Source organism: Lepidochelys olivacea (genome assembly GCF_965140295.1).
Source record: "Lepidochelys olivacea isolate rLepOli2 genome assembly, chromosome: 25".
NCBI classification, from domain to species: domain Eukaryota; kingdom Metazoa; phylum Chordata; order Testudines; family Cheloniidae; genus Lepidochelys; species Lepidochelys olivacea.
In genome coordinates, this window is record NC_140435.1 from 19,529,660 (window position 1) to 19,548,665 (window position 19,006).

Consider the following 19,006-nt stretch of genomic DNA (forward strand, 5'->3'; position numbering starts at 1 on the left):
AGGTTTCCCTAGCTGATGCAGTGCTTCATGTGGTTTTCATTCTCTTCCAGGGATGAACAAGGAAACCTAGAGACAGCTTTTTGTCTCTACTTCTTCCATAGAGCAAAAACCACAAAAGTCTGAGTATACAGTGAACAGATCTCTAGGTAAACTGGGATTAAAATAGAAAAATCTGCTCTTGCAGGGACAAGTGGACAATTCTAATGTTCCTTAGGGCAGCAAGTACAACCTTCACAGATTTCAGAGTAGGAGCCGTGTTAGTCTGTATTTGCAAAAAGAAAAGGAGTACTTGTGGCACCTTAGAGACTAACCAATTTATTTGAGCATAAACTTTCGTGAGCTACAGCTCACTTCATCGGACGTAGCTCATGAAAGCTTATGCTCAAATAAATTGGTTAGTCTCTAAGGTGCCACAAGTCCTTCTTTTCTTTTTGTGAACCTTCACAGAGAAAACTGTACCTGGCCTTGATCCGGCCTCTGCATTACAGACTTGTGATCTGTCCCATACAACTCTACTCCAGTAATCGAAATTCAGACCCAATTTAATCTGTCTTGATAGAAGAATCTACCTGCCCCATGTATCCTGTTAGTGAAGCTGTTACAGCTTCCCTTCAAGGAAACTGTAGTGAAGCCGAAGGATGGGCCAGAACCAGGAACAGATCAGTCCAGGAAGCCTTGCCAAAGAAATGGAGTGATGGAACTGATTTTTTTTTTTCAATTAAAAGCGATCTCTGTTTTGAGAATTTTCTGATTCAATAAAACCAGCCCTAATTACTGAGATTATTATATGCCTGTAACTGTTTCCATCACATGCTTGCTGAGCACTTTATACAATCATTAGTGAATTAAGTCTCCCATTCTGCTTCTGCTGCCTATGAAAGGCAAGGACTGTTATTCCCAATTTATAAAAATGGAAACTGAGGTGAGTTTGCGGGACACCATGCAGTGAGCACAAGGAAGAGTTAGGCTGGTATAAACACAGGGGGTGTTGTAGTACTATAAATATCTGTTCAGAAACAGATTATAGTTAAAGTGGGACAAATCCCCAGTGTGGACTATTATGCTGGTATAAAAGTGATTATGCTGGTATATTCCCCTAACCTTCAGGCTCCAGGAGTCCTAGTCCCTGTTGTGCTTTTACACGGGAGGGTGCCCTCTGAAGTGCCGCTCTGATTGCGCTGCCCTGTACTCAGAGAAGCGGCTGCCCTGGGGCCTCTCCCCGCGGTGGGATGCTCACGGTACCAACACGTAACTGTGTCAGCGGCAGCAATGGCTGGAAGGTTGCAGCCGGGACGTGGGCGCGGCGCACGGGGGCCGCTCCGGGACAGCAGCGCTGGCCCGAAGCGGTTTCCGTTCCACACGGGGTTGGCAATTCGATTCACGGGCTCTCAGGAACCCCCGGCCCCCAGGACAAAGCGTCCCAGCGCCCCGGGGCAGGGAGCAGCGCTCCGGGGCAGGGAGCAGCGCTCCGGGGCAGGGAGCAGCGCTCCGGCGGTAAATTCACACGCGGCGCCCGCCAGGACCGGGGCGCGCCACACGCGGGGCCTGAAGGAGACGGGGCGGGGGGAGAAGCGGCGTTCGTGGATCGGGCGGGGCGGGGAAAGAGAGGCCGCCCCGACCCAGCGCTGCCGCCTCCCTCGCCTCAGCCGCGGGCGCTCGCGGAGCAAGGGACTCACGCGCCGGATCACGAGGCGACGCCCGGCGCCAAGCGGCCCCCGACGTAGGCAGGCGCAGCAACGGCGAGTGACCCGCCCCCCGCTTGTTTCTATGGTGACGGACCCGTAAAGCGCGGCTGCGTCAGTGCCGTAAAGGCTCTACTTGCGGCACTTCCGGCTGGCTGGGCCTAGGGCAGGCCGGGCCTAGCCTGGCTTTGGGTCTGGAGAAGGCGCGATACCTCGTCCTCCCGCAACGATGGAGATGCCGCTGCCGCCCGATGGTGAGACCGGCCAGGGGGCTGGACTTGTCGCCACGGCCCGGGGGCACTGGGGGTTCCTTCGCCGGGGGGCGGGGCAGGGTTTGGGCCTCGCCAAGGGGGTGGTCGGGGCGTGCGGGGCTTAGCTCGGGGAGGGTGTGCGGCCTCGCGGGGGGTGGGGGTAGCGGAGGCCCGGGGAATTGGGGTGGGGGCCGCGTGGCCTCGGGGAGGGCGATGACGTTTCCCTCTCCCCGCCCCAGACCAGGAGCTGCGGAATGTCATTGACAAGTTGGCGCAGTTTGTGGCGCGGAATGGGCCCGAGTTCGAGAAGATGACGATGGAGAAGCAGAAGGAGAACCCCAAGTTCTCGTTCCTTTTTGGGGGCGAGTTTTATGGCTACTACAAGTACAAACTGGCGCTGGAGCAGCAGCAGTGTGAGTGTTGGTGTCGCCAAAGCCCTTGGCGGACAAAAACAGATGTAAATTAACCATCCGCTTGTTAAAGACTTCACAGCTAGTCTGTGACAGAGCTGGGACTAGACCCCAGCAGCCCCGATTTTCAGCCCCCTGATTTAACCACTCCCCTTGTATAGCTGGGAATAGAATCTAGGAGTCCTGACTCCCACCCTCCACACTTCCAGTGAAGAATAGTGTATTTTAAGCTGCTTCTGAAAGGAAGCTTTTGATTTTGGGGGGATGTGAATTTTATATTTTATAAAAAAGGAGGACTTGTGGCACCTTAGAGACTAACCAATTTATTTGAGCATAAGCTTTCGTGAGCTTCATTGGATGCAGTGAGCTGTAGCTCACGAAAGCTTATGCTCAAATAAATTGGTTAGTCTCTAAGGTGCCACAAGTCCTCCTTTTCTTTTTGCGAATACAGACTAACACGGCTGCTACTCTGAAACCTTTATATTTTATATAGCTCAGCCCAGACTCTCTCGTCTAATGTTTTGTCCTGACGCAGACAAATCTTAGCTTGAAGGTTTTTTTTCTAATCTTTTTTGTGGTTCGTGCTCAAGCAGTCGACTTAGTCCTGTGCATGCAATCACTCATACTCTTTATACTGTAATTGTAGAAAAATTAAGCCAGTCATTATGGAAAAGCTGATCTGGCATACTTTAATGGTATTATTAAAATGTGAATGAGAATTAAGCATTTACAATAGATCCAACTTGGGTTGTCCAGAGTCCCATTGTTAAATAAATACATGTTAAAAATCATGTTGAACTATAACATGCTGGAGCTTCAGATTTTGGCTAAGTATCCAGGAGTGTGCATCAGTTTGATTGATGTTTGTTTTATATTATAAAATTATGTAAGAAAGAGGTTGAGTTTGGTTTCTGGAGCTAACAGGGTGCATAGGTTGTTTAGGATATTGGTGTAAACAAACGGACCACTACTTATGACTCTTACCATGAACATTTTTTTCTGGTAGTGCTGTGCAAACAGACTCAAGACACAGAGGCCACTGCACAGATCCAGCCATTGTCACAGCCCTCTCTTCCGCCAGCTGCAGCTATCCCAGCTCCACAAGGAGCTCCCTCTGTGGAGGAACTTATCCAACAGAGTCAATGGAATCTCCAGCAGCAGGAGCAGCATCTCCTTGCTATGCGACAGGTAGGCTCAAGATCAAGTACTAGCTTTACATACACTGGACTGCCAGTGACAGCAGTCCACTGTGTGCGCACAAAGATTTGGAGTGAAGGGAATCTTGAGCATCTTGCTTCTAGCTAGTGGTAATTTAGGGTAGCATGGGAGGAGACATGAGCCGGCATCACTTTGCATATGGTGTCTCCTGCAGAACAGAAATGATAACCTGTTTAGAGCAGAGACACCCAACCTTTGTTCAACCAAGGACCACATTTATAACTTACGAAGAAAGTGAAGGCTACACTCATCTTGCATAAAATTGAAAGGTTGCAGCTGTGACTTGCAGAGGCTTTCAGCATGCAGCAATCCATTTTTTATCTGAATGGTGGTTTCTTGGATCAGGGTGAAACATTGCATGCAGGAAACAGTGGTTTTCATGGGCCACAGCTCAGTATTAAAGATGTGTTGTATTACATTGTAGAATTCTCTGGGTGTGGACCTGGATTATGTGCTGAGGTCCTTGCTTGGTTTCTGCTAGATACTGACAGATTCAGGATTTGTCATAGGGAAGCAGGTGGACAAGGGGTTAGTGACAGCCAGCTGAAACGTAGCTGTACCTGTGTCAATAGGAGTAGAGAATCTTGGTCTCCGTAGAGGGCTTCCTATGACTAGGAGCACCTCCGATTTATTTGCTGAGTTTTGTATCAAAAGGATATTGCCAATACTAAAACAGTCTTTTTTAGGAACAAGTTACATCAGCGGTAGCCCTTGCAGTTGAACAACAAATGCAGAAAGTCTTGGAGGAAACCCAGCTAGACATGAATGAATTTGATAACTTGCTGCAGCCAATAATTGACACATGTACAAAAGATGCAATCTCAGTAAGTAAATGTCTAAGCTCACCCATATGTTCTGTTCCTGCCTTTGCCGGTAATATACTTGTGTGTGTAACGTGCAGTTTTAGGAGGGTGTGATTGCATGTAAATAGATCAGACTGGTGGTGTTCCAGCTGTGAATGTCATCCTCTCTGTTAATACGAGTGATTCCATATGTTTCCTGTTCTGCTTATGAACAACTCATCAGAGTTTGTTGACTGCTGTTCAGTAAGGAAGGCAGTTTACAGTCAGGAGCGAGTGGGACTCTGCTTAGGGTGTTGGGGCAAGAGATGCGGGCTGAACTACCCTACATAGGGAGACTAGATCAGTTCCCAATTCACAGTACCATTGGGGAAGCTCATTTATAACTCTGATGGTTTGGAAGTCTGATAAAGATATCCACAGGGGGAAGCGAGAAGCCCAGAGCAACAAATCATTTGGTCTGAGGCAGTGAGCAAAAGCAAAATGGGATGGACAAAGCCCCAAAAGATGGATGAGAGGAATTAAGTCTGCTGGACAAAATTCAGTGACCAACATCTTCTTAACCCAAACAGCTGTTAAATGTCATTACTAGTTTGAACATGGTTTGTGACCTCTAACTGCATTGTATACAGTTTTAGTTAACTGCTTCTTTGTTTAGTTGTATAGTATACTCAATAACAGCTGTTACATGGGAATTCCCTTCCTTGTAGTTTCTTGCAGACTAGTGATCTATTGCTTTATGAAATCCATGCAATGTGAACAAGTCAGATTAATTTAAAATATTTTAAATTGGTTTTCAAAGGCTGGCAAAAACTGGATGTTTAGTAATGCAAAGTCTCCTCAACACTGTGAGCTGATGGCTGGACATCTGCGAAATCGCATAACCGCAGAAGGGGCACACTTTGAGCTTCGGTTACATCTAATCTATCTAATCAATGATGTGTTGCATCACTGGTAAGGATTAAAATGCATTCTTCAACTTGTTGTTCTCATGAGTTTAATAGATAGTCATGGGTCTCTCTGCTAGAAAATTTGTACTTTGCCTGATTTGGCACAGTTTTTTTTTATCTACATAGTCCCATCATGTTTAGTGACTGTAGAATGATGTCTATAATTGGTGCAAGCAGAGTGGTGGTAGAGTAAGAACTGAATTAACTTGGTCATTGTTGTACATTGTTTCCAGCTGATGCTGTGTGGTTAAAAATGTAAAGTATCCTATTCCTTATATACAAATGAGTTACTAACCATATACGTCTGTATTTGGATGAGACACTTGTGGGTGGGTATTGCTGCTCATTTAACAATATAGTAAAAGGCTGATACTTTTTTTCCCTCCCTCCCTTTTATAGCCAGCGGAAGCAAGCACGAGATCTTCTGGCCGCTTTACAGAAGGTGGTTGTCCCTATATATTGTACTAGCTTTTTAGCTGTGGAAGAGGATAAGCAACAGAAAATTGCCAGAGTAAGTAGTTGTTTTAGGTTAGCTTGAGCCTTATGTTTCTGTTTTCAATGCTGGAGAAGTCCTTGTGACTAGTTTATAAAGATGTAGCTTACTGTACCCTAATGTTGTTCTGTCACTGCTGTCATGTGCTTAACGGTATTTTTTTTTTTTTTCCTGGGTTTGTACAGCTCCTTCAGCTGTGGGAGAAAAATGGCTACTTTGATGAATCAATTATTCAGCAGTTACAGAGCCCGGCTCTTGGACTTGGCCAGTACCAGGTTAGCCATGAGAGAAAGTTGGCCCCTCATTATAATTGCATAATAGATTGCGGACATATTTTTAAGTGCTGAATGCAGTAACTCCTCTTTTGTGAGATGTAAATAGTAGCTGTCTCTTTGTTATGAACTTCTATTCTGCCGCAGTACAAAAATAATGTAATACATTGTTCTAAAGTTAAATACGGTGGGGCCATTTAAAATATAGCATATAATTATACTGTTCTGATTAGGCCTAGTTTCTTCATCCCTTCACCCTATCAGCTTCCTCATCTCTGGCCCTGATTCTGCTCTCTTGGCATGTTTGTTGTCTTTGCTTACTTCATTCTCTTCTTTCTTTGGCTGCTGTTAAAGTTTTTTATAGTACCATATGCGTCTGTGGTTAACCCTTTGTTAAGTCACCCAAAATGAATGCTGCTAACTGCCAGCTTTTAAATAAGGTAAAGGGAAATACAGGAGGGATTTTCCATATAGCATCTAGTAAATCGTAATGAGGGTTTGTGATCTGAATAGTTTCAATCTCTGAATCCCTCTAGGAAGAGGTGGATACATTACTGGGGGAGCCTGTATGAGCAGGGATGGTGTCTATTATGGCTGCACGGTAACTTCTTGAAAATGCTGATCTTAATTTGTGTCTCATCCCATCAGGCAACTTTGATCACAGAATATGCATCAGTAGTGCAGCCTGTGCAGGTGGCCTTCCAGCAGCAGATACAAACCTTGAAAACACAACATGAAGAGTTTGTCAATAGTTTAACACAGCAGCCACAGCCGCAGCAACAAATACAAATACCACCACTGGAGAGTGAGGTAAAATCGACACCCCCGCCTCCGGCTCCAACACCTGCTGCAGCACCGCCTGCTGCTCCAGTCAGTCAAGCAGGTATGATTGCATTCTCCGGACTTGTGTGTTACAAGCTAACGGCTGTCAGCTTTCCTGAAAGTTTACCACTTGTCTTGGTAATAGGCTGCTATTTAGACTGACTTGCCCATCACGTATAAGTTGTTTGGGCAGATACTGTCTATTTTTGTTTTTACAGTGCAACAAAGGGTGGCTTTTACAAGAGTCTCCAATTTATTTCAGATGATGGCAAATCTCAGCTTCCTCTAGCTGCTTCTGCAGAGTATGATGCAACAGGGGCCGGGGTGCAAGATCCTGCAGCTGCTGGACCGCGTGGCCCTGGGCCTCATGATCAGATTCCTCCAAATAAACCACCCTGGTTTGACCAGCCTCATCCTGTTGCACCTTGGGGTCAACAACAGGTACCAAACTTGTAAATGTAGCTATGGTAAACACTGGGGTGTCCAATAATTGTCATATTGTGAAAATCATCACACAATTAGGAGCTTGGTGAAAAGCTGGAAATGTTAATCCAGATTTTAAAATATCTGGAGTTTTCATAGTCAAAAAAGCTAAGTAGCAAATCATTAATCATATTTCACAGTTGTCCTTCTACTGCTTTTCCTTTATGAGCATGCAGGTGCTCCCTCTGGGGTTCAAAGGTCTTTGGGCCATTACTCTTATGTTGTGTTAAGAACAGGAATCCTGGTGGTAGATATGCTGATCAGTGACAAATCTTTTCTTACAGTTAATGACAGGATTGAGAAGAACACTTTAGCTTTTCCTTCAAAATTCTCCTTTTCAGTTTGTCCTAACTTTTAGTTGCAAAGCAGACTCTGTACACAGATGTTTGTTCCCCCTCCTCTGTGCACATGTAGTACTTACACTCTAGTTAATAATTTAGAAATACTGTTTTTATTACATTCTTTATATTTATAGCCTTATGACCAACCTTCTTACCCTCACCAGCAGGGACCTCCACACTGTCCTCCATGGAATAACAACCATGAAGGAATGTGGAATGAACAGAGAGACTCAGGATGGAATAACCAGCGGGAGACCCCTTGGAATAACCAGCCAGATCCTTCTTGGAACAACCAATTTGAAGCACCATGGAACAACCAACACGAGCAGCCCCCATGGGGAGGGGGCCAAAGGGAACCTCCATTTCGAATGCAGCGGCCACCCCACTTCAGAGGCCCGTTCCCTCCCCATCAGCAACATCCCCAGTTCAATCAGCCCCCACATCCACATAATTTCAACCGCTTCCCACCTCGCTTCATGCAGGATGACTTTCCACCTCGCCATCCCTTTGAAAGGCCGCCTTATCCTCATCGTTTTGACTACCCCCAAGGGGACTTTCCTCAAGGTAAAGTGGGTACTGAGGATGCTGACGATTGCTGTTTTAAAATTAATTAGTTCCTTGTGATGAGAGCTTGACATCAAAGGAATGAGAGAGCCCTTCCTGGAAAGCTCTCACCCCTCAAGGGCTCGCATCCCTCGCCACCTGCTGCTATACACCTTAGTTTTAGAGTTGTAGATTTCAAAAGCCTGAAGAGTCTACTGTGATCATCTAGTCTGACCACCTACATAACTCAGGACTGCCGTGAATTAACTCTTGCTTCAGGTCAAATTGCTGTGGTTGAACTAGAGCATATCTTTTAGAAAAAATGTTCATTGTTGATTTAAAAACTTCCAGTGATTGAGAATCCACCACAATGCTAAAATTTCTTTGAAATGTATTGGATGGAGCCAACATCATGTGTGAGTAGGGAGAGTAGCCCGAGCAATAGGAGAGAATAGAGAGCTAAATCCAGACAAGTTGCTCCATCTTCTGAATTCTAGCAGGGAATTGGAGAGAGACTTTCTTATTAAATGTAAACAGGGTGGGAGAGAGCCTGGAAATGGTAGAGACATGTTTTTTACTTCAAATAGTATTTGTTTTTTACAAATAGTATTCTGCTTCTAATGAAAGTGAGAGACTACCAGCACCGGCTAGAGTTGGGTTAGTCATAGTGCAGGCTTTCCCTCCAGCATCTGTCTGCTCATTCTTGCCCTGCAGCACCCTCGGCTGTTCCAGGCTGGATCTCCCATGCAGCACTGTCAGCGTATTTCACAATGGCCCAGTTGTGTGCTGTATCAATCCTGGTACACACAGCCAGTATTTTTTGTCCATTGTGGGTCATGCTGAGATCATTCATTGCCTTATTTTAACAGGAACATTTTCTCTCCTTCCTTTTGGAATGCCCTGTTAACAAAGCACTTGCATGTCATGTCCTCCTGTGAAACCACTCCCATCTGTTTGTCTGTGCATGTTGATAAAACTTACAAGTGTATTGCTTTCGAGATGGACTGCAATTGTATTTTGAGCCTTTAGAAGTATAACACATTAGTGCCTCCTTTGTTGAATGCAAGGTAACCTGGTTTTGAGAACAGAAACTTTCATTCTAGCACTTTCCAAACTCAAGGTACTACAAAGCGACAGGGCCTTAGTTTTTGAAATTTTGCTATTGAAAATATGGGTGGCTGGTATACTAGGGAGGGAGAGAGACAGTAGGTCCTTCATGAGTGAGCACAGACCTGTATCCAGTGTCTTCTCTTCCCTGTAGTAGTTATTGAGCTCTCCTTGTAGTAGGATTTTTTTTCTCTTAGAATAAATGTATGTGGTGAGGGGCATCTCAATTAGTTGTCCTCCTTCCTGTCTTCCCCTCTTGTCCTTCTCTGTGCAGAAATTGGACCACCTCATCATCATCCTGGGCATAGATTGCCTCATCCTGGAATTGGTGAGCATCCTCCTTGGGGTGGGCCACAGCACCCCGATTTTGGGCCTCCTCCACATGGATTTAATGGGCAGCCTCCTCACATGCGGAGGCAAGGCCCCCCTCACGTAAACCATGATGATCCCAGCCTGGTGCCAAATGTTCCCTACTTTGATCTTCCTGCTGGACTTATGGCTCCACTTGTGAAAGTAAGTTGCTGAAATGGAAGCTGGGCAGAAGGGTTAAAAGATCAAACTCCCATGATCAATTTTAGGGACAGTTTAAAATTAACGCGCTATTTATTACTTCAAAGTAGTGTGCTTTGTGCATCAATCAGGATTGACACGGGACATTTCAGAAAAGCAGCTAGCTAGACTATGAAGAAGACACTTCTCAAAATGTTAAGTCCCATCGATTTTAAAGTTTACCATAATTTTAAAATCAGTTGCACATAGTGATTTATAGGAGTGTGGAATCAGTTCCAGTTGCTGGCCAGCCATGTTTGGTAGCTGGTCTTAAACTCTTTTCTGTGAAGACTTTTGTAATTCTTATCTAATACAAGTGAAGAAAACACCAGAAAATAGACTGTAGGGAACATACTGGCTGCTGTGGAATGGGTTAAATTGGTATAATTTATATAGTATTCTAGATTAATTAATAGGTCTCTTCTGTGTCTAAATTCTGTTATTCCTAGAGCATATCACTGTTTCCCAAGTCTCATGCCAGAAGCTTGGATATCATGGGGCTGTATAGACTACAACTATGTTTTATACACCAAGGAATCCCAGCTAACGTGCTGCCAACTTTAATGCTGCAAATGTCACTAGGTTTTTGTTTTATACTAGACCCAGTGCTTGTTTATGGTACCGGCCAAAGCCTTATTTTTAGACCATTTTAAACTCAGTAATGAAGTGCAAGATGTCTAAGCAGTTAAACTTTCTAGGCATATTTATCTCTCTAGGTAGTCACCCCATGACTTGAAAGCCATCTGTTTTGTTTCTGACAGCTTGAAGATCATGAATATAAACCTTTGGATCCTAAAGATATACGTCTTCCACCCCCAATGCCCCCAAGTGAGAGGTTGCTGGCTGCAGTTGAAGCATTTTATAGTCCACCATCTCATGACAGGCCTAGAAACAGGTAAGAATATGTATAGCCAACAATATGGTAAGGAAAATGCCCTGCCCTGAGAAGCTCTCAGGGCCTTTAACTTGGTTCTGCTAATGCTGAAATAAGTACTCTAAGTTACCTTTTGAACTTCATCCACTCCAGTGTGCTGTCTGGTCTCCTACAGAGCGCATGTGAGACCACTTTCCCCAGGCTCCCTATTTTCTAAAAATCCTGAACTCATCTATTTGACAAAAGTGAGCTTTTCCCATATATTGATTCTGTGTGTGGTTGATATCTTGCAGTGAAGGCTGGGAGCAGAATGGGCTGTACGAGTTCTTCAGAGCTAAAATGAGAGCTAGACGGAGGAAAGGTCAGGAGAAGAGAAATAGGTAAGAGTTCCCTTAAGTGCCTTTTGCCATTCATTTAGACTGTGCTACTGCTGCCTTAATTAGACATATAGTCAAAATCTTTTTGACAATGTGCTGGGGCAATAATTATGTCTAAACTTTCTGGAGCTTGATTTATTTAACGTATAGAAAACCACATACTTGCCACCCTGGCAGGCTTTGGCTTCACTGGGTTGTCAACAAAATTTCAGGATGTTTAAATTTTAGTTTAATTGAAAGTACATGTTTGCTTTTTATGCAGCTTACAGGAATCTTACTCTGGTTTCTTGGTATTTTGTTATCCCTATGCAGTGGGCCATCTCGATCTCGCAGTAGGTCTAAAAGCAGAGGTCGTTCCTCCTCACGATCCAATTCAAGATCTTCAAAGTCATCTGGCTCCTATTCAAGGTCCCGATCACGATCCTGCTCCCGATCACGATCCTATTCACGATCACAGTCCAGGTAGGGTGAAGCAAGAGCTCATTAGGAATTATGGCTAGCTAAATCTCCTAAAATGCTGGATGTGTGCCATTATGATCCTTCACAACAGCCCTTTGGAGGTAGGGCAGTAAATATTCCCAATATTACTGATGAGGAAAATGATAGAGAGGTGAAATGAGTTGTCCAAGGCAATGCAATGAGTTAGTGACAGAGCTGTTAGTTGAACTCAGAAGTTCCTGACTCCTGACCCTGTTATTTTAGACTGTGCTCACTTTGCATATTCAAAAATCTCTCAAAGGTTGAGAATGCAGGGTTTTTCTCCAGAAAATGGAAGATTCTGAAACTTAGCTCTAGGTTTTTTGCTTTCTTCAGGAAATCTTAATTAGTTTAAGGCACCAAAGGTCACAAGGTTTTGTTCAGGGAGATGAATATATAGAATGCACCACACTGGAAGCTGTGTACATGAAATGGTATATCCGCATTTCTGTCCATAAATTCTCCAGATCTTAGATACCTTTTTAAAAATACTATTTCATTAATGTCACAGGTGAATTACAAAAGCTAGGGAACCAGTGAAAAAGCTATATATTGCTATAATCCTGTGCATTAGAGAAAGGTAACTGACTTCACACACTCTTACTTTCCAGAAGCAGGAGCAGGTCCCACTCTTCTCGTAGTCGGTCACGGTCAAGATCGAGATCAAGATCTAAATCTTACTCCCCGGGAAGGCGGCACCGGTCCCGATCTCGCAGTCCCACTCCTCCGTAAGGCTTTCCATTGAATTGAGTTTGATGTACTCTCTGAGCGGGATGAGGTTGGGCTAGGACTTTTATGATAGTTTCTGTATGTTAAACACTTAACGAATTGGGTAGAAAAAGGCAGTATTCTTAGCTGATCAAACCATAACTTGAACAAACTGCGCGGTCATGTCATATATACATGGAGAGAGGATAAAATGACTTTGTAGTTCCTGGTGATAACTAAAACTTGTGTTTTAAAACACTGCATAAAAAACCCTTAATTACATAACATACTCTTGAGAAAACCATGGTATCTGATATCCTTGATATCTGCCGCTGTGGTGGGGAGTTGCATAGAATGTGCTGCAACAGGACTCCTTGTGTCTTGCCTTTCCAAAGGTTTATATCTGGCCAGTTATGTTGATTATAGAAGTTTAAACAATACATATGCATAAAAAATAAGTTATATGCAATATGTTTTAACACAGTGAAATGTTAAAATTCTAATGATAAATTATAACTTGTATTTTCTCTTAGCTCTGCTGCTGGTTTAGGCTCTAACTCTGGGCCTCCTATACCTGATTCAAGACTTGGAGAAGAAAATAAAGGGCATCAAATGTTAGTGAAAATGGGTAAGATTTATTGTCTTTGATTGAAATAATCATCCTGGGTCCTCCCCCAAATAGAACCTTTCACAAAGCAGGGAGGGAAAAAAAAGCAGCCTTCTGACTTTAGGACACAGTGTTTTACACCTTACTCCGGAAGGTCCTTGCTCTCCAGGGTTTCATGTACTGTATGGGTGAGAGGCTATAATGTAATTTTTATGGTGCCCCTTGGCTTGGACTCTTCTGCCTAAAGATAATTTAAGTCATGCTCTTAAAGAGTGTAGACTTCAGAAATAAAGCCATGCTGCATTCATAAATATGTGGGCCAAACTTGTTCTGATCCCCCTGTTAAAGTTGTGCACGCATTCTGCTGATTAGGATCAACTATATTGGATAACTTTTCTCTAGATGACAAGCTTAATTGTCACATTGGAAAGGCAGCTACTACGTTCAGCCCACAGATAAATGTGAGATAACAGGAAACTATCATTGAACACCAAGACACGGGTCTAATAGATGTGTGTTCTGAGCAGACTGCTGTGTGGCTACTAGATGTGTGTTCTGAGCAGACTGCTGTGTGGTGGAGAGACCTGGACCAGTGACAGCAGGCGTTGGAGAAGGCTAAACTTTCCACAGCCACTGTCTTTTGCCATATTCTAAATATCAAGTGGGAATCCAAAGTTCCTGACACTAAAGTACTTGAGAAAGCAAAACTGCCAAGTCTAATCGCTAGTCTCAAACACCGACCTCTCCATTGGCTTAGTCACCTGCAGCGTATGAACAATGGATGCTCCAAGGCCACTAGGCTGACCTAGGCTCAAGTTCAAGGTCATTTGCAAGAGGGACTTGAAAACTTTCAACATCAACACTGCAAGCTGGGAAGCTGCTAGCAACAGGTCACACTTGGAGGGCTGTGCTGCATCAGGAAGTTGGAGGCTGAAGAGAAGTAGCTAAGAGAGAGGAAAGCAAAGAGCGAAGAGGAAAGACCAGCAGATCTGAAATGCTAGTAGTGTGCTGTCTTCATCTTCTGGCCCTTTGTCTTACGCCTGCATTGTTCATGGAAAGACTTCAAGGATTAGACATTTTAGCCACTCATAATGCTGCAGCATGACATACACTAACTGAACTACTTTGGTGTTTACACCATTCTTTTGAGAGGGATGGTTGCCATATATATCTGTATAAAGCACCCAGGACTAAATTCATTTCATATAGAATCATGTAGGGCCTCGAGGTCATCTAGTCCATCACCATGCTGAGGTAGGAGCAAGTATATCTAGACCAACCCTGACAGGTGTTTTGTTTAACCTATTCTTAAAAACCTTCAATTGTGGGGATTTCACAACTTCCCTTCGTAACCTATTCCAGCACTTAACTATCCTTATAGTTCAGAAGTTTTTCCTAATATCTAACTTAAATCTCTCTTGCTGCAAATTACTTCTTGTCCTATCTTCAGTGGTCACGGAGAACAATTGATCACTGTCCTCTTTATAACAGCTCTTAATGTATTTCAGATGAAGACTGTTTAATGTGTAGGTGAATTGTGTGACTGTAGGCCTATTGCACCCAAGGAGCTCTGAAAATAACTGGTACCCCCTGCAATCGTGAGTGCCTGAGAGAAGGGATTGAGAGGTCGTAACTTCCCTGCCTTTGCTAATAGTAAATGAAACCAGCCATGCATTTCATTGTCCACCTTATTTTTGGCCTTGGTTGCAAAAGGCTGAGACTGGGGTAGGTTGTTTTGGAGCTTCTGTTGTAAACTGTTTCATTTTACAGCCTTATCAGAAACAGTATTAACACTGTTTTATTGCAGCTCTTTAAGTACTTATATGGCCCCTATTGTCATAATTGATAGAGCCACTCATACTAACAAATTTATCCTGACTCACCCCTTGTAAGGTAGAGAAGTACTACTAATAATCCCCATTTTACAGATGGGGAAGTGAGGCACAGAGAGAGTAAGTGACATTCTGAAGGTTGCAGAGGAAGCCTGGCAGAGCACAAGCTTGAATCTAGAACTCCTGAATCCTAGGCTAATGCTCTAACTGTTGGGACTAACCTTCCTTCTAACATATTAGAATGCCAAATCTTGCAGTCCTGCTCTTGACTGCTTCATGTGTAATAATTTTTTAGTTGGAAATACAGACCTCTCCTTCTAATGATTATCTACTTTCCTCCTCCCCAAACTGTCCTGCAGCAGGCAGTTGTTCATCAGTCACTCATATAGGTTCTAAACTGGTTTTATGCACACCTTCATAACAGGGCCAGCTTAAGGTAATACAGGGCCATAGTTACCTTGTTATACACCCCCACCTGCCAGTCCCACTACCATGTTGAGTGGTGGTTGAAGGGGCCCTCATTCCCTTCCAGAGAAGCAGGGGGTATGCCATGGGCGTGGCAGCAAGGGGACTCCCCACACTAGGTACTTACTCCAGTAGACAAAATATATCTGATGGTTGAGTGGGAAGGTGGAGCCCACTGCACTCCTCCTCGCGCACACAGTGGTGTCAGTGCCTCCCATTCTCCACAAAGCCGCAGGTCTTGAGATGAACGGGACAGTTCACCCTTCTCGGAGCTATTGTTTCAGGCTGTGTCAAGCTTCTTGTACACGATTTCTTCACTTTTGTTTCCTGTACAATTCACACTCTACTGAATTCAATAACAAGATGCTCTCCCATGTCCTTTTTATAGGATGGAGTGGATCTGGAGGACTGGGAGCCAAGGAACAAGGAATCCAAGACCCAATTAAAGGAGGGGATATCAGAGATAAATGGGATCAGTATAAAGGAGTAGGAGTTGCACTAGATGACCCATATGAAAACTACCGCAGAAATAAAAGTTACTCGTTTATTGCACGCATGAAGGCCAGAGATGACTGTAAGTGAATGTTGGACAATCTAAAAAGGTCCTGTGAACCCACTGTAGTTAATATAATAGCTACTTTAGCCCACTTGGCAAGGGTTTCCCTAGACTATAAAATCCAGTGGAGGTTGCATAGGGAATCAAAAGATTAAGAACACAAATCAGTTTTATAATTATTTTATTATTATTCATTTTTACATTTCTGGGTAAGTAAATGCTGCTCCCTGAATAACCCCAACACTTTTTCCTTGGTAAGAGCTGTTGTCACACTACATTACTCCTGGGGACATTCTGCACCAAAAAATTAAAAAATTATGCACACAATATTTTAGAATTCTGCAAAGTTTATTTTTCAAAATAACACTATATAATCACACCAATTTCAATTATTCTGGTAATTTATTTCAAAATATGTGTCAGCAAGTATGTCTGTAACAATACAGGTTTCAGAGTAACAGCCATGTTAGTCTGTATTCACAAAAAGAAAAGGAGTACTTGTGGCACCTTAGAGACTAACCAATTTATTTGAGCATAAGCTTTCCGAAAGCTTATGCTCAAATAAATTGGTTAGTCTCTAAGGTGCCACAAGTACTCCTTTTCTTTTTGTAACAATACAGAGATGCACAGAAAAGGAGCAGAGTTAAAGAAACCCCTTTGACAACCCAGTTCCTGTTTCTCTGCCCTCTTCCCGCCCGCCCCTGGCCCTGCAGTGCCCAGCCAGGGGGCCAGATACCTGCACCCACTCCCCTCCCGGAGCCCAGCTGCAGGGTCCCCTGGCCCAGATACCTGCACACCCCCCATCCAGAGCCCAGACACTCCCCCCTTCCCCCAGGATCTAAAGGGAGAAACAGCCTGATGCTTGGTCCCAGGCTTGCATGGAGTTTCCTGTGTACCTACCTGCTGCTGTCTCCTTCCCTCAGGGCATGCTGGGAACTGCAGCTGCTAGGAGCCCTCTAGCTCCCTCCCCCTAGTAGTGTCTTCTATGTGTGAGCTAGGCTCTGCCAGGTCCAGTGGCCCCTAGTGGCAGCCAACAGCACTGCAGTCCATTTATGGGGGGAAAGGAAATTCTGTGCACACATTAATTTCTGCAAAATTCTGCATTGTGCAGCATTCCCCCAGGAGTACTACATACAGCTGCTATCTCTTTTGGAATACTTGGTTAAAACTGAAAAGACTATTGTAGCAGGAAAGAACTATGCATTTTCTAAATTTAATCTGAGTTGAGTGTTATTTGCAATTTGATGTGCATTTTTAATTAACCTCTTCTTTCATTCCAAGTCAACTCCACTTATTTCCCTCCTCTACAAGCCATGTTTTGGCTGTGGGGTGGTTGCTAGGCAGTTTGTTTTTTTTAACCTTCAGGAAACTAGATTTTATCCCTAAACTATCGGGGGAGGATGGCTAATGGCTAGTAGGGCAGGAGGAAAGGATGGGTTTGTGGGTACTGGGAGGCAGGCTGGCATTCCTGCCTGGCTTTGTCTATCCAGCTGTGAGCTGCTCACCCTTACTGTTGAGTTCTGCTCCTTTCCTAAGGACCAGAACCAGAGTGGGTAGGCACAGCACAGACCTGAAGTAGAGGCTTAGGAAAAGATGACACAGGTTAACTTACAATGGTCTTTGCCATTGTGAGTGGCACTCTGTGTGATGGAGAGCCTCATTTTGAGAATGAGGGAGGGACAGGAGTTGTAGGGGTTCTGAGTGACAAGTACCCTTGCTGAGTAAAGATTCACAAATAGCAATGGGGAAAACAGTAAGAGGGAGGTGCTTTGGGCAGGCAAAGTCACTTCTGGCCATAGCTCTATGGCTGTGTAACAGTCTCTACCCCCCCCCCCCAATAAAATGTGGAGGGAGAACCCATTTTGTGAATGGAGCCCTCATCCTAAACTGCATTACTCTTCAGACAGAACTGAGACTAACTGCAGAATGTGTAAGAACTTTTTTCCCTATTGTTTCAGTGAAGCGTGAAACCCAAGACCCTCCACCACCTGAATAAGACTCCCTGAAATCTGAAGAAAGATGTCTTGCATCTTCTGCAAAAGATTAAACTTAATCTTGTATAAATCAGGATTAATGTCTGGAGGAAGTGACTTTAAATCTATGATGGAAAATGGAAGGCTATGACATGTATTCCAACATTTGTTTAGTGCTTTAAAAAGGCCAGTCATTTCTGTTACATGTCTAGCGAGTTTAAAAATACCCATTTATTTTGCAAACTTTTAAAAATTAGTTGCCCCATTTTATACTAGAACTAAACCCCTGCCAAGCTATCCCTGCTCCAGGATTGTGATCCACTCATTCCTGTGGAATACAGCTGTTACTTGTTATGGTTCTATGTCTCTTGTTCCATAATGTATGTTTTTCTCTCAAAGGTTAATTCTATTTGAAGTGGAGGGGTTGCTGCCTTGGGAGCAAGTCAGACTGATGCTGAACAGTGTATCCTAATGTCTAAATGGGGAATGAAGCACCTAATTCCAATACAGGTGACCTATGAGCACTGTATGAGCTTATTAGAACCTACTACACAACTTAAAGCCCCTATGCACCACCTGCTGCAATCACAATTCTATTCAGAATGTAGAGTGTTAACTGTTTTAGCCACTCAAGTGCTCTAAGATGTTCAGTGCTTTGTAATGAAAGGCATTCTTTAAGCTTTTTATATTTTTGTATATACCCTTGAATAAAAAGCTAAAACTAATTCAGTAGAGAAAACTTCATTTTCCCCACCCCACATTTCTAAATATGAAACATTCTTGGAAACCACCCTGCCTACAAAATACCCTTTTTTGTAACTGAATTCTGTTTCCAGAGACCACCAGCTACAGATGCTAGACATCCTTACACTGCACCTCCACTGCAGAGGTCTGCCGGATGGCAGCCTCTTCCAGAGCCATTTTTACAGTAAAAATCTTCAAAACCATCCAGTCCAATATGGTAAATCAACTTGTTTTAGATTTATTGTAGCTGTGAAACTGTAACTGTCTGTGAATCAGCAAAAGACATGTATGTTACCAACTTGTGAATTTTACTGTTTTGCCTTCAAATAAACACTTTTATAAAACTGCCTTTAGCTTGTTTTTCCAAAGTAAGTGGGTTGTCCTTACCTAGATAAAGTATCTTCTTAACTTGTCTGGAATTCATCTTTATTTTTAAGAGTAGGTGTTCTGAAAATTTTTTCTATAACAACTT

The 19,006-nt window shown here is 43.7% G+C and overlaps 1 protein-coding gene across 4 annotated transcripts; it reads left to right on the plus strand.

Annotated features, from left to right (window-relative positions):
* Positions 1–1,810: 1,810 nt before the first annotated feature.
* Positions 1,811–18,882, plus strand: CHERP (calcium homeostasis endoplasmic reticulum protein; the record flags this gene model as incomplete). Of its 4 annotated transcripts, none has more annotated exons than XM_084614333.1 (18): positions 1,811–1,936; positions 2,173–2,346; positions 3,350–3,531; positions 4,248–4,385; positions 5,164–5,315; positions 5,711–5,822; positions 5,990–6,079; positions 6,725–6,959; positions 7,161–7,339; positions 7,887–8,286; positions 9,647–9,885; positions 10,683–10,816; positions 11,089–11,175; positions 11,485–11,634; positions 12,261–12,377; positions 12,891–12,985; positions 15,650–15,835; positions 17,776–18,882. In XM_084614333.1, exons 1-18 carry the CDS (start codon positions 1,912–1,914, stop codon positions 17,811–17,813), a joined length of 2,733 nt encoding a protein of 910 aa, XP_084470459.1. In that variant the 5' UTR covers positions 1,811–1,911. The 4 variants fall into 4 exon arrangements, with proteins under 4 accessions (XP_084470459.1, XP_084470462.1, XP_084470460.1 ...); XM_084614336.1 differs by having other exon boundaries at positions 18,190–18,882; XM_084614334.1 differs by having other exon boundaries at positions 7,890–8,286.
* Positions 18,883–19,006: the final 124 nt, after the last annotated feature.